This window comes from Eumetopias jubatus, unplaced genomic scaffold (assembly GCF_037043125.1).
Source record: "Eumetopias jubatus isolate StellerSeaLion01/CBP00866 unplaced genomic scaffold, mEumJub1_p1.0 scaffold_14, whole genome shotgun sequence".
Lineage (NCBI taxonomy): Eukaryota > Metazoa > Chordata > Mammalia > Carnivora > Otariidae > Eumetopias > Eumetopias jubatus.
Genome location: NW_028274820.1, coordinates 93,239,484 through 93,260,286, shown reverse-complemented (window position 1 = coordinate 93,260,286; position 20,803 = coordinate 93,239,484). Strand labels below are relative to the sequence as shown.

Genomic DNA, 20,803 nt, shown 5'->3' with positions numbered 1-20,803 from the left:
TGACATCTTTTCTGAATACTACACTGAGACCTAAAGAGCCAGTGGTAACTAAGAGTCACATTATTTTTGATCAAAAATGGGGGCAGAGGGCTACTGAAATAAATTTCAAGGTCCAAGATGGAACTGCTCTACTCAGGGTGTGTGCCCCATCAGCAAACCAAAACTTCATGTCCAGGTCCCTATAAATGTTCCAGTCAGCCAGTCCCCCAAGTGCCAAGCCAGCTTTGGGCTCTGATACTTACTTGTTCCTTATTCTTCATCCTATGAAAGCTTCTTGCCTTCTACGGCATTTTGCAGCTCCCTGGACCCTTGAGAATGGAGACTGAAACAAACACTTTTTGAAGTAGGCAATCACCTAATTTGTTTTCTTCATTTTTAAAAGTTTACACACCTACCTTGGTATAGCTATTAAAAATTTTAGGCCCAAATATTTCTGATGCAAAGATGTCTTGGCTACACATGGGAGGGTTAGCCAAATAACTCACCCCCAATCATAACTGACAATCCTGATGCTCATGTTAGCAGCAGTTTATAATTAAACCAAAGGACAGTAGTGATGGACAATCACAGTCAACAATGACAAAGCTGATGCTCAAGCATCTTCTCAAGAATTTCAGGAACTCTCAGTACTTGTGGAAGTATCCAGGCTTAAGGAACTTTACAGTGTTGTCCACCAGTCTAGTACCCAGGCTCCCTGGAAGACACTGAATTAGTCAACAGCAAATTTTATTAATGTGATTTTAACTGAATACTAAATTCAAGAAATCCTTTATAAACTTATGTGTATTGTTTATCCTCCTTAGTAGAATTAGTCATTAGTAGAAATGGAAGTCAACAAATTTCAAGCCACCCCAAACCTAATAGTTCTATATATAGAAACTTTTTTTTTTTTTAAGAGACTTAAATCAGATGTTTGAAAGAGAGAGAGATCAAGAGTTGGGGGAGGGCAGAGGGAGAAGGAGACTTCCTGCTAAGCAGGGAGCCTGACTTGGGGCTTGATCCAGGACCCTGGGATCATGACCTGAGCCGAAGGCAGATGCTTAACCGACCGAGCCACCCAGGTTGCCCCAGATTTAAGTCTCTTTAAAGCATAGTCTACAATGGCAAAAACTCATCCCGTAATATGAATGCTGAAACCTTTATTTTAGACTTTCTGTATTTTGGGCTTTCTTAGCATATACCCTCATCAGTAAATCCCTAAAATCAATTAGATTAGAGAACCAGCATTATTGTTAAACCATGGTGCCTCATTCTTGTCTTGTTGCCATTCTTCCTCTTTCCTCTTAACACCCTGATTTTCTTTGGAGAAATGCCACCTCTCAGGTCCATACAATCCCATTCCAAGGGTGAGAAGTGCTTAACCCTGGTTGATCTATGTATTCTATCCCCTACCCCCAAAACAATAACTTGGCTTTAATCATTAGTAATGAAAAGATTCCAGACTGAATTTTCTAGTGCATTTGTGTTAAGTTTAAAGGCATTAGAGAATATGGATAAAGAATTCACACAAGTATCCTGATACATGGCAGAGGACATTAGACTTTCTTCCACATCTACTTTTGAAGATATGGGAAAGAGAATTTTGCTAAATGCTTAACTTGTAATTTTTAGGTAAGGGCTATTTTTAGGATTCAAAGTAGGACTTAATTATTCTACGTAAAAACTCAAGAATCAAACAGAAGTTTATTCCCAGTCCTATGAAAGTAAGATCTATTTAATATCCAATAGTGAGTTATAAAGACTTGAGAAAAAGAGAGAGAGAAAGAGGGAGCACGTGTGAGCCATGGGAGAGGCAGAGGGGGAGAAAGAATCCTCAGGCCGACTTCCTGCTAAGCACAGAGCCTGATCCCAGGACTCTGAGATCATGACTTGAGTCGAAATCAAGAGCCAAGAGCCAGTTGCAATCTACTGAGCCACCCAGGTGCCACCTCCAATAGTAGTTTTTATTAAAAACAGTTGTAATTTCTGAGAATCAAAACTTTAGAAAGTTTACAGGTGAAATTAACATCAGTAAACTTTCAAAGTGACCCGTAAAAGTCCCTACTGTCTTCCTCTCCTCTTCCAACATGTTTTAGACAAGGAGAATTTTTCATGACATCTTTGGTTTTCCTACTTTGAGGGGGATGGGAATCAGCGACTAAAGTTATCACCCCCTTCCTTCCTGTTTGTAAAATTATTTTTTGCTTATAAGGCTGGTGAAATGCGTATGTTGGAATTTTTAAGAAAGTTTTCCTATCATTTACAGACTAGTAGCTCATCCCTATTATGTATCACTTTTTTAGAGGAACACACAAAGCTGGTAATGAAGAGAGACTCGAACTAGGTAAGATTCTATTGAATGACATACAGTAATTTTTCCATTAAAATTGCTTGCGGTAAAACATTCACAGTAAAAATCCATCAAAGCTAATTTTTATTAAAAATCAAAGCACCAGTTGCCCCTCCCCACCGCCCCCCCCAAATTAAAAAACAAAGACCAAACAACAGCAAAGACTACTGCCTATGATGTCTTTCACAATAAGCAAATCTTTGTGGGGAAAGTAATCGGGGTCTGACTGGCCAGCATTATTCTCACGAAGGAACATGAGCTACCACCATGTGAATTATGACTTACTAAATTCACACCCAAGATGAAAGGGCAATATATATAAAAAGATATCAACCATTAATTTACATGAGGTTATAAAATACTTTAGAAAATATGTACATGTTACTTAAAAGGAGGGCTTCCATTAGAAATTAGATGGTTGAACTCATGGTCATGTCTACAATAACCAATCAGATCACTCAATTTCTCTCATTCATAACATAAGCACATCTTCTATTTACACCTAAAAACCTTTTGCTCACATGTAGCAACTTTAAGGGATTCACATTAATTTATGGATCAGGCCTCAGCAAAAGGAGGAGTTCTCCTTTCATTGACTAGCCTGTCCATGGAACCCAAATTTAAAAGTTTAAGCGCCATAACAACATAGGAATTTGAAATGCAAATTCATAAATGGAGCAATCAACTGTATACTCACCCTTCCGATTGTGGAGTGAATCTTTGTGAAAGTATTCCTAAGTTATATTGCATTTATACTACAGTGTAGGGGTAAAACAGGAAGCCTGGTTTTTAGCGTGACAAAGCAAGTAAAACTGCCAAGGGAAGGGAATAGGACATTTTCCTTTCAGCACATCCAACTTCTCACCCCTCCATTCAGAAAAGATAAGCAAGGCCTGTTAATTGAAAGGAGAAAATAATTGCATTGCCAGATGCTCATATACAAATTTATTCTGAATATATTATTGCCTTATGCCAGAAAGATCAGATGCTTGATCCATGGGAAAGCATGGGAAGGCTTTTGATGAGCTGGAATTAGGTAAATCCTAGCTCCCACATGGTCTGTTCAATTCACAAGCCCTGGCCAAAGGTGTCCTCATGTGATCACGTTTAGCATTACAGGGTCTTGCATCTATGACACTGGGCTGTGGTTCCAAATCCAGAAGGAAATCTGGAGTTTTTGATCAGAGGTAAACACTGGAGTGTTTTAATTAAGTTTAGGTCAAAGTTGCCTGAGTCACACTGAACTTTTGGGAAGATGCTCTCTAAACGCGCATGGGGAATAGTCAGGCTCACCTCATACCTTACTTCTATTCGAATTTAAGAACTACTTAGCTGGGAATCCACCCAGGCACACAGGTGCTTGTTAATAAGGTCACAGGACTTTAATCTTAAAGACCATTACAAAAAGGCTGTTTGGAGAGAAAAACACCTAGTTTTAATGTAATTTGTATTATGTATGATTGTAGGAAAGATGGTTCATAACTACCTTTCAATCAGCAAAAAAATGGTAAAGGTGAAATACTGTTTTTAAAAGATTATTATGACTAAATTTAACAGTGAATGTTTGGGCACGATAGTAGAAATTCTGGCTCAGATGCATTTAAGAAATTATATATTTTTCTCCCTTTAGGTGCTATTTCCCTTTGTGATCCTCCTCAGAATTTATCTGTGTTGCCGTTTTAACTCAGCAGACAAGTATGGAAGAACAAATGGCCAGAAGAACAGTATTCTGAGATACCAACAATAAACTTACTAGCTAAACCTCCACAGTTGCTGTGCTAAAAAATGCTAGAGGAAAAAAAAAAAAGACAAATGGTATATGCACTGTTATCAAAATTTGTTCAGCCTTTGGAGAATAAATGTCAAATGCATATTCACAAATTAATACAACAACTGTTCTGAAACACATGTTTGGAAAAGTGATTAAGACTCTTTATTAATGAGTAACTGACATACTATGGACAAGACCTAAGTCTACAATGAGAAGCTATTGTTCCTAAATTTTCTCATATTTTATCTTTAGCAATATGTGAAAACCCAATGAATTAGCTCCAGGATATTTTCAAATTGTCCATTTTAAAAAGTAATGCCTCATGGAAAAAATCAAATCCTCTAGGTGTAATTCCTGGGAGGTGATACCATCCAAAGAAGATTAAGGTTCTTTCACCTCAGCCTTATTTTTATTCTATCAGCCTAAAGAGAAAAATTTCCTCATTCAATTAATGTTTTATAATGGTTATTTTGAAAAACTTCATGTGTAACTATTTTGTCAAATGTTAGATCAGCAAATGGCACAATGTTTTTCTTCTATCTTAATTTAGTTTCCTTCTTTGACACTGAACAAACAAAAGGAATAAATGAATGTCAGTTTAACTAGCGAGGTCTGGTTCATTAACACTATGCTTACTCTCAGAAGACTGGTCTTTTGTACCTCTATTAGGAGAATGAAAATGAAATTCAGAATCAAGTCAGATAAAAGATTCAATTTCAGGTTCTGACTTTTAAAATCAGGCAACAGGAGCTTCAGAAAAAATTAAATTTTCATTGTAATTCCCTCCAACTGCCTGATCCCAAATTCCACAACACATTTTTATTCCAAATTATAAAGAGAGATGAAAACCACAAAACTAGACCCTTACAGGGGAACTTATATTTAATGCCCAATATGTTGAAGAATCCTCACATCAAACATGGTGCACACTGCTGTATTTCATGTTGCGGGAAGTTCCACTAACGGCCATACTGCAAACAATGAGTCTTGTTATAAAAGGATCACCTGCACAGTTAAGAAGCAAACAAACCACACAGAGACACACAGCACACCAAACATGTGTACACTTACTTCCTCAGTGGAAGAAGTTATATTTAGAAATGTATGAAAAATGGCTTTGAACACCTGCTATACCAAACACCTCTACAGACAAGGAGAAAACAAAACAAAAATCAAACATTTGTTTTCCTGCTTTTTCTTTAATACAGTTGCCATCTTACATGATATACTGTTAGGTGCCTTCTTAATAGCATCTAATCTACTTTTTTGTTGCACCAGTCAGCATTCTAGGATAGAACTCTTATTACCACTCATGTTCACGGAGTACTGTTCTTAAGTACCGTACACCTAAACTCATGGTTGGGCCATAATTAACGGGTAGTGGTATTTTCTAAAAATGGATTAATGCACACATCCAAACCACGTCAAATTTTCAACTTAAGAGTTCATACACACTCTATTTCCTTTCTATAGTTGCTATCATTCCAAATTGTAGTTTTGAAATCCAAGAAGTGGGAAGAATGTCTTTTTGTTGTTGATGCTTCTTCCTTCCTTTCTCCTTCCTCCCTCCCTTCTCCCTCCCTTTTACTCCTTTCCTTACTTCCCTTCTCTTTCTTAATAAGAAGATTAAAAGAAATGGTTTATTAAGGAAATCAAAATCTAGTAAACATCAAAAACTTACAGATCAGAGTGGTCACAAACTTTTTGTAATGATGTTAAAATTACCGACAAAATGTTTTTTAAAAACAAAAATGAAAAATCTAAAAACCAGCACACGCCATGCTTATTTAAGCAACTGGCGTTCCTCTATGCTTTTGAGGCGTTTCTTCCGGGGCTGTACAAAGTCATCATCTGAGTCATCACTAAATTTATTATCTTCTGATTCATTCCTGAATTCTAGTTTAGGAAACCTTTTTTCTGGATAAAGGTTCTTTAGGAGTTCTTCAAAATAGCTTTCAAGTTTTATACCAGCATTGGCTACTTCTGAATCAGGCTGTTGGATAAAAATGAAAATATGAATTAAAAAACAAACACCAATATTTTAGACAGTCAACAGTCAATAAAAAAAGTAAATTTCTCACATTTTGTTCTCTTTTAACTCAAGTTTTGGGAAAATGTTTATGCACCATCACTGATACGAAGTAAATAATAGTCTGGGGCTAGACAAAGTCTAGAGAAGGTCAGATAAGTAAATAAAAGGCTTGGAATCATCTGGATTATTCTATAAGTTAGTGATAGCCATATGACTGTATTACTAAATTGAGATTATCGAAGAGATGCCATTATCACAGAATCATGGAACAGGTGTTTTTTAAAGCAAATTAAATAAAATGTGGATCTCTGGAACAAGTAACCAATACACAGAACAAACCATCAACAAAAGGCTGTAAGTCGACAGATGTTTAGATAAACTGACAGATCAAAAATTGAGAAAATTTAAACACCAGAGCAATTTAGATCACATCCTTAATATTTCAAGATCAACATCAAGAAGGCTTTAGTCTGGAAGTGCCATATTTTAAGAAATAAAGGTAGGAATGACAAAGGATGCTTTTAGGTAAAATTATTTTCTACAATTGTTTTCAAGTTGTCAGCTGTAATTTGCACGTCCACTTACCATATAATAAACCTTTGATTAGGAATGTGGATACAGTCTTTCTAATTACCTTTCATTCCCTGACAAACGTGAACTTCTAGAAATTTATGCTATCATAGATCTTCATCTCTTTTGTTGATAAACTGGTTTAATATTATTTTCCCATTGCTGTTTTTTCTTTTTCCTCTTACCTCATTGAATTCAGCACAGTTTTGAAAGATCAATCTAAAATCAGCTACAAAATCTTCAGGCTTTGTGTACATGGAATAATCTTCTTGTAGTCTCTTCTTGATAGTTGACAAGTCCATTGGATTTTTTATTATTCTGTAATAATCAGGCACCTTTCAAAATAAATGAGAAGCTATAATAAAAATGACTAAATTTACCTGTCCTAAATAAATTCTACAAGCGGGAGAATAAAATTCAGATTGTTCTCATTGCTTTTCTGTGTACTAATTTGTCATTAAAGAAACCTATACAGCGAACCTGTGGTGTACACACACACACACACACACACACACACACACACACACACACACCTTCCTCTATTGTTACAAGTTTACTTAGTACTTTAAGTCTGGATCTATACAAATCAAAATATGTCAAAGAATTTCAGGAGTCTTTATCTCAAATTATAAGTTTTTTCCCAATACCTTAGGATATATGCCTAAGCCTCTTGAAAGAGAAACAATTAATAGAAATCATTCCAGAGAATTGTAGGTAAAATACGTGAGATGAGAAGAATATATGAGAAATGAATACAAGTTTGGGGCCAATTTGTGAACATCAAAGTGTATTCAAGATCAAAGTATTCCATTTGTGTTAAGAAAGCTTTAAGATTTGGTTTAGATATAGGAAACTGACTACTAAAGAATGGTAGAGAAACTACGTTCTCACAAATCAAGTTTAAAAAAACCATCCTACTGTGTGGGGTGCCTGGGTGGCTGAGCGGGTTGAGTGTCCAACTCTTGATTTTGGCTCAGGTCATGATCTCAGGGTCATGAGACTGAGCCCTGCACTAGGCATGAAGTCTGCTTAAAGATTCTCTCCACCTCCCCCCCAACTTGTGCGTGCTCTAAAAGACAACAATAACAAAAAATCATCCTACTATGTAAAAATGCACAAAATAATGTTAATACTTACAGTTAGAGGAACTGGATCTTGAAAAGCCAGGCTCATTTCATGGCAGTAAAGAAATAAAAGTAGGCGTTCACACTTCTAAGCAAAAAAAAAATAAAATAATGAAGTCACAGCTTATTTTTAATACCAATGTTATGGGTCTCAAAATACAACAAGAATTAAAACCAGATGAATACCAGAAAAGTATCAATACTTAGAGTTCTGATCTCTTTGGTCATTTACTGAACCAAACTATTTAACGGTTTGGGGTGTATGTGATATATGAGAGCAGTTTTTATAGGAACAAAAAGCAGTACCATGAGAAACCTATCTGAAGGTCTTTAAAAACAAATTTCCACTTCTCTCTCTAATTTATATATTGATTATTAATAGTCAATAAAGAGTATATGTATGTTAAGAGATCCAGAGAGGGACCCCTTTCTATGGTGTGTCCAGTCCAAACGTGCCTCTGGGAATGCACATGGTGCTGTCCACACACTTGGCTACCTCTCTGCTGAGGGTTAATCCCAGTAAATATGGGGTAGCACTGGCAGTGTATGTTTGGGGCCCATACTGAGTGTTTTACTTAATAATTTAGCTAAGAACTTCTTTACTACTAAAGAAGTGTTGACGTAGTAGCTCTGTCAATTAGAGTTAACTATATTAGCTGGCTTTGAGGTATAAACCCAGTACCATCTGGTAAAAGAATGGAATTATTTCCAGGAAGAGTAAACAGAAAAGCCCATCTCTTTGGTGCCAATTCTCAATAAATTAGGAAGAAAACTTATTTACAGAAGAAAGAAAACAAATTTACTAAAGGTAGACTCAAATTCTAGACCACATAGAGGATACATGTTTTACCTTGTTCAAGTACAGTCTTTTAAGCTTCTAGAAAATGTATGGACAGTACTGTAATTTTTTTTTTAACCAGAAAAAGTTACAAGTTATATTATTTAAGATTCCTATACTCTTAGGGAAAAACTAAAGGAAAAAGAGATCAGTATAAAATGTGATCGAATATACACTTCTTTGATGAAAGGCACACTGGCATTATAATAATCCCCATCTAACCAAAGAAAGTGTTTTAACAGTCTAGGTTAGAAATTTTCAAAAAAACTTACCCTTTTATCTATTGGTGTTAACTTAACAAGGCCTTCGGTTTTCTTTTTTTCTGAGTTGTGACTGGGAGCATCACAATCATATTCAACTTCTGGTTTAGATAAGTCTCTGCAGAAAGTGCAAATCCATTCTCCACTGTTGGGGGATAAAGTATTTCTGAATTCCTAATGCATCATTTCTTTCTTCACCATCTCCCTTTCCCACCTCCTCCACACCATCTATGATACAGATTTGTTTGTTTGACATGAATTTTAATCACTGTGGATTTACTGCATGCATAACTACTATGTACACAGCACCATTCCGGGAGAGCTTAACAGCAGCAATACAGTGCAAGGGTCAAAGTGGTAAATATTAGTCTAGTCAAAGAGGCATGAAACACGTATGCGAAATAAACACATAACACAAATAAACACACGTTAACTTATGGCTGATGTGAGGCAAAACTGGCATTGTCCCTGAAATGATTCACGAAAAAGAAATGCTCTTGGTACTATTCTTGCAACTTCAAATGTGAAATTAAATTTTAAAAAGTATAGCTTTTGAAGAAATAAAGAGATCAACGCAGTGGCTGCTGTTCATCATCAGCATCAGCATCATCATCAGCATCATCATCACCATCAGCAGCAGCATCATCAGCATCAGCATCAACACATCATCATCAGCAGCAGCAGCAGCATCTCAGGGTTGGTTTGAAAATGTACTTGAGATATTTGTAAATGATATAGCTCAATGCTTGGCAAATACGATGGAATAATAGTGGCAATTATTATGCATAAGGATCACTGTTCTTTAGGGTAACAATTTGTAGTAATTCGAAGGACTGGCTTCGAATTTTCTGCCCTCTTTAACAGACTAGGTTTTTGAGAGATGCACAGGGAATGGGAAGCAGGATATTGAAAACCCTATGTTGAAGGTTTTGGAGTATGCATTTGTGCGAAGTGGACTTTTACTTAGGTTTCTAAGGTTTTCTATTACATTGCAATGATCAGTGATTGTTATTTATAGTGCAAGAAAGTGGGAAAGGGAAGCAAGTACCATCTTACCTTGGAAAATTTGCCAAAGTGGGCACATGACAAGAAAGATGAAATACTTTGGGACACTTCTCACAGCACAGGAGTTCTCCTCCATTCTGACAAACCGCGCACCAGTCCTCGTTGGGGTCATCCTCTTTCCTGGTCTCTCCAACATGAAGGGGTGACTTCTGGGTGGCATCTAGCCAGTCAGACTTTCCATTTGAGGAACTTTCCTGGTGAAGTCCAGGTTGATCTCCTGTGCTATCAGGGGCGTCTGACCTTAGCACAGACTCCTCAGAGGCAGAGCTCTGACTGCTATTTAAGAGCAGGGAGGTGAGTATGCTTCTTGGATAGTTGGTCTGCAATGGAAAGAAGTTAAAGAGTATGTGTTATTTCTCACAATCAACATTCTTTATTTGTACTACTGCAATTTTGGACTGTAGACTCCTCTCTCATAGGCACCTGGTTACTTCAAAAGAGTCTGTGAATATGCATGAGAACAGAACAGGTTTACTGCTAACTGTTGTAAGAGTCCTCAGTGGTAAAGAAGACATGAATCTCTACTAAAAACTATCCTCAAAATACACAATCAGCAGAAAGGAAGTGTAGATAATGTAAGAAACCTCTTTTTATTTGCTAACAGCTACAGAAATGGGAGAATCGGTGTGTAGTAGAGTCAACCATATGAATTGTAAATACATTGAGCTCTTAGGTCAAATTATACTCAGACACAAACTATGCCTATTGTTGAATTTTCATCATTCATAGAAAAGTATAGTGCTTTAAATTCTAGAATTTCACTTCTGCAGGAGTCATTAATAACTTTAAGATGAATCTAAATGTTATGTTGAGGCCTAGGATAGAAAAAATTTTAGATCAATAACAAAATCTGTTATCTCCTTTAAACTTCAAAAAAAATTTTCAAAGTAATAAATGTAGATTTGGTTAAAATCATGATTATATAATCTCATTTCAAATTATTTCGCTTTTTCTTTTGCTATTCATTTTTAAATGATACACTTATACTGTAATTTCTTAGGTTTTCAATTTTATTTATTTTTAAAATTTTATTTATTTATTATTTGTTTGACAGAGAGAGACATAGGGAGAGCAGGAACACAAGCAGGGGGAGTGGGAGAGGGAGAAGCAGGCTTCCTGCGAGGCAGGGAGCCCGATGTGGGACTCGATCCCAGGACCCTGGGATCATGACCTGAGCCGAAGGCAGACGCTTAACGACTGAGCCACCCAGGCGCCCTATTTATTTTTTAAAAATTTTACTTATCTATGTGAGACACAGAGAGCACAAGTGGGGAGGAGGATCAGAGAAAGAGGGAGAAGCAGACTGAGCAGGGAGCCTCATGCGGGGCTTGATCCCAAGGACCCCCGAGATCATGACCTGAGCCAAAGGCAGATGCTTAACCGACTAAGCCACTGAGGTGCCCCCGATTTTCAACTTCAAGCATATTTTCAGTTTTTAAATATATGTAAACATATACCTTAGTATGGAAGATTAGATTTTTCCTTCCTGCCTCTCCATCCCCTCCTTACACACACACACCATTCATGCCACCCTCTTAATGCTTTATTAAACACTTATTTATTTTTTTAAGTTGTTAGGTACTGGTATAACTTTATGGCCAACATTTATTCCAAGTCAGTACCACTGCTGCACTGCTTAAGTATCCTGAAAAATCAATTTTTGGTTAAATGCGTGTTCAGGTTATATCCTGATTATGTCTAGTTTTTAGTCAAATTTGTGTAATAGAGGTGTTTGTTTATATAATTAGGACTCTAAATATTGCTCATTACATAACCACACAATATACCATGACTACACTTCCTTTTTTGTCTTATTGTTTTTACTATGATTCAATTGTTCCTTCCTCCCTCCCTTCCTTTCATTTGCTTACTTCTCTAGTTCCCTATCTCTAAGTCATTCTCACAACCTCCAGTAGGGTGATAAGATGCCTCTCAATACTGCTAAACATCTTTTTGCGTTTACATATATCTCTGAGGAGTCTTCCGTCCTCTGCTACATGGTGTACTAGAGAAGTTGTTGTACTGGGAACTACTCTTTTCTGTGTTAGATCCCATTTCTGGGATCTTATGCCTTCTTCTTTTTTGGTTCACTCCATTTTTGATAAAGCATATTCTCAAATATCTGAGAATGAGTGCATGAGAATTAAAATTTCTGAGACCCTGCATGCATGTCTAAAAATGCTTAATCTTTACACATGACTGATAATTTGCCTGGGTACAGAATTCTGGCTATGAAATATTTTTCCCTCACAATTTTGATACTTCCCTACTATCTTTCAGTGTCCATTTTGAGGACCTGGTACTATTATGATATCTGATCCTTTGTATAAGGTGTTTTTTTCCACTGGAATCTTTTAGAATCCTGGTATCCTGAAACTGATGACAATATAACTTGAGCCCTTTTTTCATTTAATGTTCTGGTACTTGGTGGGTCCCTTCAACTCAAATGATCATGCTTTCAGCTACAGTAAATTTCCTTGTATTATTTTGTGGGCAATTATCTTCCATGTGTTTTACTCAAATGCCCAACCTCCTTGTTTGAGCCTCTGATTTTTCAAACTCTTCTCCCTGTTTTCTTTTTTAAAAATTTTATCTATTTATTTGACAGAGAGAGAGAGAGAGAGACAGAGAGACAGAGAGAGAGATCACAAGTAGGCAGACAGGCAGGCAGAGGGAGAGGGAGAAGCAGGGAGCCTGATGCGGGGCTCGATCCCAGGACGCTGGGATCACGACCTGAGCTGAAGGCAGATGCTTAACCTACTGAGCCACCCAGGTGCCCCTTCTCCCTGTTTTCCATCCATTTTTTTCTTTTAATTTACTGAGAGATTTCCTCAAATTTTTCAACCTTGAAGTTGTCTATTTCCCAGTTTTCAAATATAACAAACATATAACCTCCTATCTGCTATTTAAAAGTTTCTTTCATCCTATCCCCCAAATAGCCATAGTATCCCCCAAATTAATAAAATTACATTTTGAGGCCTAGATTCTTCATCTGATTCTTGTTTCACTATAACAACAGGAAAATCATAATTTTCAGGTGGTCCACTGTTTTCCTGTTTTATTCGGATTGGCTCCAACATGACCACTGGAACTTTGTGTGTAGAATCAGCTCCTGCTGGCTTGCTGGAAGAGCCAGAGCTATAAGAAAGAAAGGAAAAAAAAAATATCAAAGAATGCTACTTTAAGTATCTTAAGACAAAGTGTAACAACAGTTTTCAGGCATAATGCTGTAACTTCACACCAATGGTCACTATGTTCCATTATCAATAAATGATACATAACTGAAATGCAACTGCTACACTGCAAAACAGCTTCATGTATAAAAAATGTTTTACATATTAGCCTATCTAAATAGTTACATTACACTTCTGGAAAGACATTTAAATACATTTAAATAAAACCTGAATTAAAAGAAAATTGACTTCAATATTCTGAGGCTCTACAACTGGGCAGCCAGATTCAGGATTTTAGAGCTAGCATCATCTTCTTAGGCTTTCCCATTTCCTTCTCTAGTCAGTGACAAAGAGACTCTGCGCTCACATTAACGACTTATTGTCCCAAAGTGTGGAGACAATTAACTAGAGACCTAAGTTATTGGTGTTCTGATATTTAAAAGTGTAGTGGGACAAAAACCTTTTACAGATAGCCACTATGTTCTCATAGGATTAAAGGCAACCTTTTTCTCTTCAGAGAATGTTTTTTTTTTTTTAAATTTTATTATGTTATGTCAGTCACCATACAACACATCATTAGTTTTTGATGTGGTGATCCACGATCCATTGTTTTCGTATAACACCCAGTGCTCCATGCAGTACGTGCCGTCCTTAATACCCATCACCAGGCTAACCCATCCCGCCCCCCTTCAAAACCCTGTTTGTTTCTCAGAGTCCATAGTCTCTCATGGTTCACCTCTCCCTCCGATTCCCCCCCTTCATTTTTCCCTTCCTTCTCCTAATGTCCTCCGTGCTATTCCTTATGTTCACAAATAAGTGAAACTGTATGATAATTGACTTTCTCTGCTTGACTTATTTCACTTAGCATAATCTCCAGTCCCATCCGTGTGGATGTAAAAGTTGGGTATTCGTCCTTCCTGATGGCCAAGTAATATTCCGTTGTCTATATGGACCACATCTTCTTTATGCATTCGTCTGTTGAAGGGCATCTCAGCTCTTTCCACAGTTTGGTTATTGCAGACATTGCTGCTATGAACATTGGGGTGCACATGGCCCTTCTTTTCACTACATCTGTGTCTTTGGAGTAAATACCCAGTAGTGCAATTGCTGGGTCATAGGGTAGCTCTATTTTAAAATTTTTAAGGAACCTCCACACTGTTTTCCAAAGTGGTTGTACCAACTTGCATTCCCACCAACAGCGTAAGAGCGCTCCCCTTTCTCCACAACCTCTCCAACATTTGTTGTGAGAATGCTTCTTTCATATGATTAGGCAAGTTAAGAACTAGGTTCATTATCTAGGAGAAATCTGCAAGTGTAAGAAATAGACGAGTAAAGCAGTAAGCTAAGATAGAATTTCAACTACTATGAGTTTATTTATTTTAAGGCAGAATTAATGTTTGGCCATTAAAAAAGTCAGAGGACACTGAAGTTAGCATAAAGTTATTGTTTCTTTCCCCACTGAGCTTGTATTTGTACATATTCCTATATAGTACAGTATGTGATACCTACTTCATTTAAATTTTCCTTGCTATTAGGCTAAAGTCAAATGTATTTTCTTATTTTCAACATATTACCCCCCACCCCAATTTCTGTACCTTTAAAGACAAAACTGCACTTTATTTACTTGATCCATTAATTAATCAAATTAATATATAATTATTCACATTTTAATTTAAAAGTTAAAAATAAAGGAAGTTGTTCAAAATGCATTGAGTTACCAAGAGCATGTTGGAGCACTGTCAAGAGAAATCGAATCAGAGATTTTATATATGAGAGAATAAGGTTAAGTCAGTTTACCTTCCTCGGCTCCCAACGCTGGAGGCACTAGGTGAACGTATTGGTGGGTGAACACTAGTCATAGTAACAGGTCCTGAAGAAGAGGAAATCATTCACATTCATAAAATGGATTAATAATTATGTATTTATTTCCTACTGAATGTGCTCACTTAATACTACACTGAAACTGGAACACAATGAAATTATATACAACAATAAGCAGTCGTTGGACTCGCAGCAAAGTCTAACTCCTTTAGACTAGCGGGGGTACTCAACCTCAGTACTGCTGGCATTTAAGGCCAGATAATTCTTTGTTTGGGGGGGTGGGGCCCTCTGTGCATTGCAGGATGTTTAGCAGCATCCCTGGCCTCTACTAATTATTAGATGTTAGTAGTATCCCTCTATATTTCCCACCCCAGGGTGTGACAATCAAAAATGTTTCCAAACACTGTCAAATGTCCCACATTAGAGTAACCAGGGTAAAATCTCAGTGAGGACACTAGCATCAGTGAAAGCTACAGAAGACAATAAAAAGTGGTAGGCACTGATATAAAAGCAGTCCAAGAAAGAAAGCCACACAGAGACCAATTAATGGAGATACTGAAACAAATATTCTACTAGGCAATGCATTTAAGATACTTCATCCAATGCCTAGCACAGTCAGTAAAGGACAAATGTCAGCTTTAGTAATATTGTAAAAATGGTTTCCAGAAATGTTTTATCAACTTATATTCCTGCCACCCATGTATCAGAGTACTTCTCTCATCAAATTCTTATCAATGAGTATTTTCTCTATTTAAGTCTTTGCTAATTCAACAGTTAGAAATTATATCTTGTTTTGATATTTTTAATAACCACGAGTGAGACTGAATCCCCCAAGTTACTGGCTATTTGTATTTCCTCTTCAGGGAGTTATCTACTCATGTCCTTGGGCAATACTGAGTACTTTCCTTATTTATTTGTACAAACTTGTTTTATAATTAAACAGTTTCTCTGCCATATTTTGTCAACAGTGTTCTTCCAGTCTGTTTGTATTTTAAGTTTGTTTATATTTTAAATAACCATCTCCTTTTAAATTGCATAACTGCTTTATTACGTTTGTGTGACCGGTGAATGACTTAAGAAATTCCCCTCCTTCCTTATGTTGTTCTAAGGCACCTATTTTGCCAAGATCTCTGGGAGTAGGTATTAGAGTGCTTCTCTCTCAAAGGAAATGAGCAGGTACGTTAGAAATCCTTAAACATTAATTAAATACCAAACAAAACCACCAAGAAGTGACTGACACTGATAAATTTTGACCCTAGGCAACTCATATCCAAAAAAAGGGACCACAACACAGGCAAACTTACCAAAAAGAGAATGTATAGTGCTAATTTCCTCCTGGGAATGCTCTCATGCCTATGTTTTATTGAAACTGAAAAGGTACAGAGGTTTAACCTTTGCTTCCCACTTTGAAAGTATACTAATTTTAAATAGTGCCAAAAATTCAGACTCATTTTAATCATCCAACAAAAAGGGGTGGGGAGTCATTACAAGTCGAGTAAAAAATGGGAAAACACTCACAAAATCAAAAGAAGCCCACTTTACCTGCAAGGCCTGGAGATGGCACTGATGAATTTGGTGACTGGACGGTTCTGTTTGAGGGTGGTCTTGGCTGGCCATGATCTATACTAGTATCTTTCCTCACAATATTGTCCAGCATAATAGTACTTGAACAGTCAATCTTACAAGAAAAGAAATTATTTCACGGCATCCTGACTTTGCAAGTTAAAAGCTAGTTTAAATTTAATAGAAAACTTCAATAGTTTAATTACTGTCAAATAATAAAATATGTAAATATCCTATTTGAGAAGTTCTGATGCATATTTTCCCCATAAACAATCTTGAAAAAAGCTTTCATTCTTCTTAATGTTCCATCTTAGTAAATATGCTGAGGACATACTAGTTCAGAAGTTATGAGCAAGGATAAGGGAGTATCATGTGTCATTCACACCCGTGAAAATTGAAACAAAAAAAATACTTAACTTATTTAAAAATAACAAAAGGTAGCCCCCCAAAAAAAGTTGATGAGAAAAGTAGCAGTTTCACATTTTAGCAAACCTCTTTAGTGTCTGGCTTACTAACAGCCAACTGGATTCTTATATCTGCTTCGGCACACAATCTGCTATGATGTGTGGTTTTGGTTGAAGAAGATGAAGAAAATCTGGCCTTACAAAGGAAGGACCTTGTGGAGCCTCTGACCCCCATGTCTTTGGCTCACATTGAGAACTGGTGCTATGGTATGCACTACATAGATCAAGCAGGCCCACACATAACACATTTCTAGAACAATAACCTCACTTAAGTACATTACTACTATTTGGTAGGAAGAATGGATCCTTTCTATATTCTTGCTTTAATATAACAGGTATAAAGGAAACACTTCTTTCTTGATTGATTGCTCGGCTAAAATATTGATAAATTTCTACTGAATAAGACTTTATTCTTTAGATGCGAATACTTTCCATGCTTAAATAGACCATTTATTTCCCCAAAATGTCTTTGTGATTAAAGTTCAAGTTTAATTCTTTAATATAGTTCCAGCCTTTCTCAATCAGGATTCTACAAGAGACTTAAGTCCTACTGTCCTAGGGCACAGATTGTGTATGATGAATTTACTTTTCAACTCTCCATCTACAATGGTGCTAATTATGAACCATCTTTGAGGTGATTGAGAAAATGGTCACTCAAATCAGCTTCTTTATTCTATGGTTCAGATACAGAATTTCAGTTGAGCAAGGCTGGGAGACAAAGGGTCACCTGTATCTAAGGACTGCAGAGAAAAGAGCAGAAGGACAATTCTACTGTCTGTGGGTTCTCTTTAGGGGAGGGAGTAAGTGCACAGGGTCATTTATGTTAATATTCTTTTGGCAATACCTTGGCCAATACTTTTCAGAGTGTAAAACATACTGGAATGTGACTGGATCTATTGGTTCTTAATGTAAGAAAAGTTATTTACATTGAGAGGTAATCCTAAAAGCTGAAATAAAATTGTAGGAGTGAGACAAAAGAAGTTTTCCTATGTACCACCTATGTATGAAAAATACATGTACTTTACCCATTTAAAGTATATGCAATTATTTTACAAAATATTAAGTAACTCTGGTAAGGTTAACGATGCAACCAGTAGGAAATATTAGATGATCTCAGTAACTTGAAAAACCAAGTTAAATGAAAATTAAAAAAATTATTTTACAATCTGACAAGATATTTCTTACAAGTTTTTAATGTTTGTGTCACAATTATCTAACCTTACAGGGTAAGGTAAGGTAAAGTAAGTATCAACTTATACTTGGAGATCTGACTATAGGATATTGTATTTTCTGCCTTTGGAAAAGATTTTTTAAAAAGTCATACTGACAAAGACAGCAAGTACATGTATTTAATTTAAATATAAACTAAATCAGAGGTAATTCTGCACTGGCCAGTATGATCTGGGAGGAGATGTTTTCATTTTCATTGTTAAACTTGTCTCCACCTCTTCTGATGTCTTCAATTCTAGCCTCCCCCGCCAACCTTATTCTAATATAGCACATTCCAGCAACTCAACTTTCCAGCACCTCTGCCCAGGTCCTTACTTCCCTGCTTTCCCTAGTCCATTACTGTAATCATTCATTGACAGACACCTTTAACTGCAGTGCCATGAAAGATGTTCTATAGTATGTTTAAATGCTTAGCTCTTTTATTTTTTCTGCTGTTGTATTTCTAAAGAATGAAAATAACTTCTAAAACCAAACACACAACCTATAATCCGACTAACTCAAGCCTTTTACCAGATCTAAGTTCACTTAAAATTTTCTAAACACACTTAGTATAAATTTTTTGTATACTTACATCTGGGAGAGAAGGAAGATTGTAAGAACCTCCCACTGGTGAGCTCAAATCAATCATCGGTGAACCGAAAGCCTTTGCATCATATGCTGCGGCACTAGTAATGGTAGGACTAGAAGGAGTCGAGGACGTGCTGTTGGCGGTTGATGTGGCAGCCTGCCCACTGCTGATCTGCCACTACAGCAGCAAGACAGGAGAAAGGGTGTCTGTCAGGCCAAAACATGAAACGTCCAACCAGTCCCTGTTCCTTTCTTACAAAACAAAGTAGAAGACACATTCCGCTATTTGAATTCAACTATAATTTGAACTGAAAGGCGGCGGGGGCGGGGGGGGGGGGAGGAGGAAGGAGATGGACAGATATATATAATTTTCATTAATCCTATCCAAAAATGTAAAATAAAAAGCACTGATTTTTCTTTTTTAAAGATTTTATTTATCTATTTGACAGAGAGAGAGAGAGAGAGAGCGCGCGCACAAGTAGGCAGAGAGGCAGGCAGAGGGACAGGGAGAAGCAGGTTCTCCGCGGAGCAGGGAGCCCGACGCGGGACTCGATCCCAGGACCCCGGGATCAGGACCCGAGCTGAAGGCAGACGCTTGACCGACTGAGCCACCCAGGCGCCCAAGCACTGATTTTTTTAACCAGAAAACAGTTAGTATGCACCAGAAAACCAAAATACCCCATCTTGGAAAGCTTATATATACTGGAAAAGAAATATACACAGAGACAGCAACTCTGAGGTAAAGATGGAGGGCTAAACACTTATATTTTCTTCTGTCCCTACCTGAGACACCTGAAACTAAAGTAACAGTTAAGGGGAATTTTTTAAAAAGGCTTTTGACTCAAAAAACATAGGAAAGAAGACAGAAATCCCATTTTGGAAGCCGGAAAGAAGATGGACAAACAGCAAACCACTTATCAATTTGATAAAGCTGAAACCTAAGCTGGCAGTGGGGAAAACAGAGAAGTCAGTCAACACAGACTGCAGAACCCCTAAGGGCTTGGACATTAGAAGCACGAGAGGTGAATCTGGGGCTGAAAACAGGATAATCTGTCGCGAGTCTGTTTAAGCAGCACTGAAGCTCATGTTCCTTTCCTACTTTACCTGTAGTTACCCCAAGATAATATGGACTTCCTCCACCTCCACAGATGAAGGCTGGAAGTTTATTCTCTAAAACAGGTAAAACAGTGTCATTTGACTGAAAGGCACCAGGTTCAGCAGAAGGCAGAAAAGTAGTGCACTGAAAATGAAGATGAAGAAAGCACACTCACACTGAATGCTGAGCTTCCCTCACGCTGCCACTGGCCTCCTACCACTCTTACCCATGTGGCTTCAAGGAGCAGCCAGGCTCTACATTTTAGGCAGAGGACAGGAAGATCCTCTGGGAACTGGACCAGCCTAAGAAGACTTAAAGATGGAAACACTAGGAATTCTCCCAATAAATCTGCCTCGTAGCCTTAAATCTACCGTGAAATCTTAATCATCAAGCATTAGCTCCAGACCAAGGCTTTCAGGACTTTCTTAAAACTCACTTCTTATATACGAACAGATAAATAAACCTCAACAAACATCTGAGGAAACTCTTCGTCATTTATGTTAAAAAAGCTACAGTAACTAAGAGAATATCAGGAATGAGAAGTAATAGAGATGAGCCATGATGCTCTCTACAATTTCCTTCAAAACCTATCAAAAAATAAGAACACTTGATAGATGGATGAATAGATAGGTATATGGAAGAATAAATGAGAAGGCAAATAGAACACTTTGTCTCCTATACAACTCTTTCAACTTGTGTTTGAAATTTTTCATAATAAAATATAGGTGAAAAGGAAAGCAACTAAGAGGTATCTCAAGACTACGCAAGGGAAAAAAAAAATCTCCAAACACACTGTTTATATATAGACTATCCTATATAGAGTGATAGTGTCAGAAGCATTCCAATTTTGAAAAATCTAATTTATATTCTTTACCAAAAAAATTGTGTAAAGAAACCTGT

The 20,803-nt window shown here is 37.0% G+C and overlaps 1 protein-coding gene across 2 annotated transcripts in view; it reads right to left on the bottom strand.

The window, feature by feature from the left end:
• Nucleotides 1-5,158: 5,158 nt before the first annotated feature.
• Nucleotides 5,159-20,803, bottom strand: part of TRIM24 (tripartite motif containing 24) — a 120,405-nt gene continuing 104,760 nt past the window's right edge. For both annotated transcript variants that reach the window (XM_028106292.2, XM_088018626.1), the window contains exons 11-19: nt 18,812-18,985; nt 16,526-16,661; nt 14,960-15,032; nt 12,959-13,127; nt 9,981-10,309; nt 8,937-9,069; nt 7,840-7,914; nt 6,888-7,037; nt 5,159-6,093 (exon numbers count right to left, since the gene is read on the bottom strand). In XM_028106292.2, the coding sequence (XP_027962093.1) occupies nt 5,884-6,093; nt 6,888-7,037; nt 7,840-7,914; nt 8,937-9,069; nt 9,981-10,309; nt 12,959-13,127; nt 14,960-15,032; nt 16,526-16,661; nt 18,812-18,985 (1,449 nt within the window). In that variant the 3' untranslated portion in view covers nt 5,159-5,883. The remainder of the gene's footprint in view (nt 6,094-6,887; nt 7,038-7,839; nt 7,915-8,936; nt 9,070-9,980; nt 10,310-12,958; nt 13,128-14,959; nt 15,033-16,525; nt 16,662-18,811; nt 18,986-20,803) is intronic.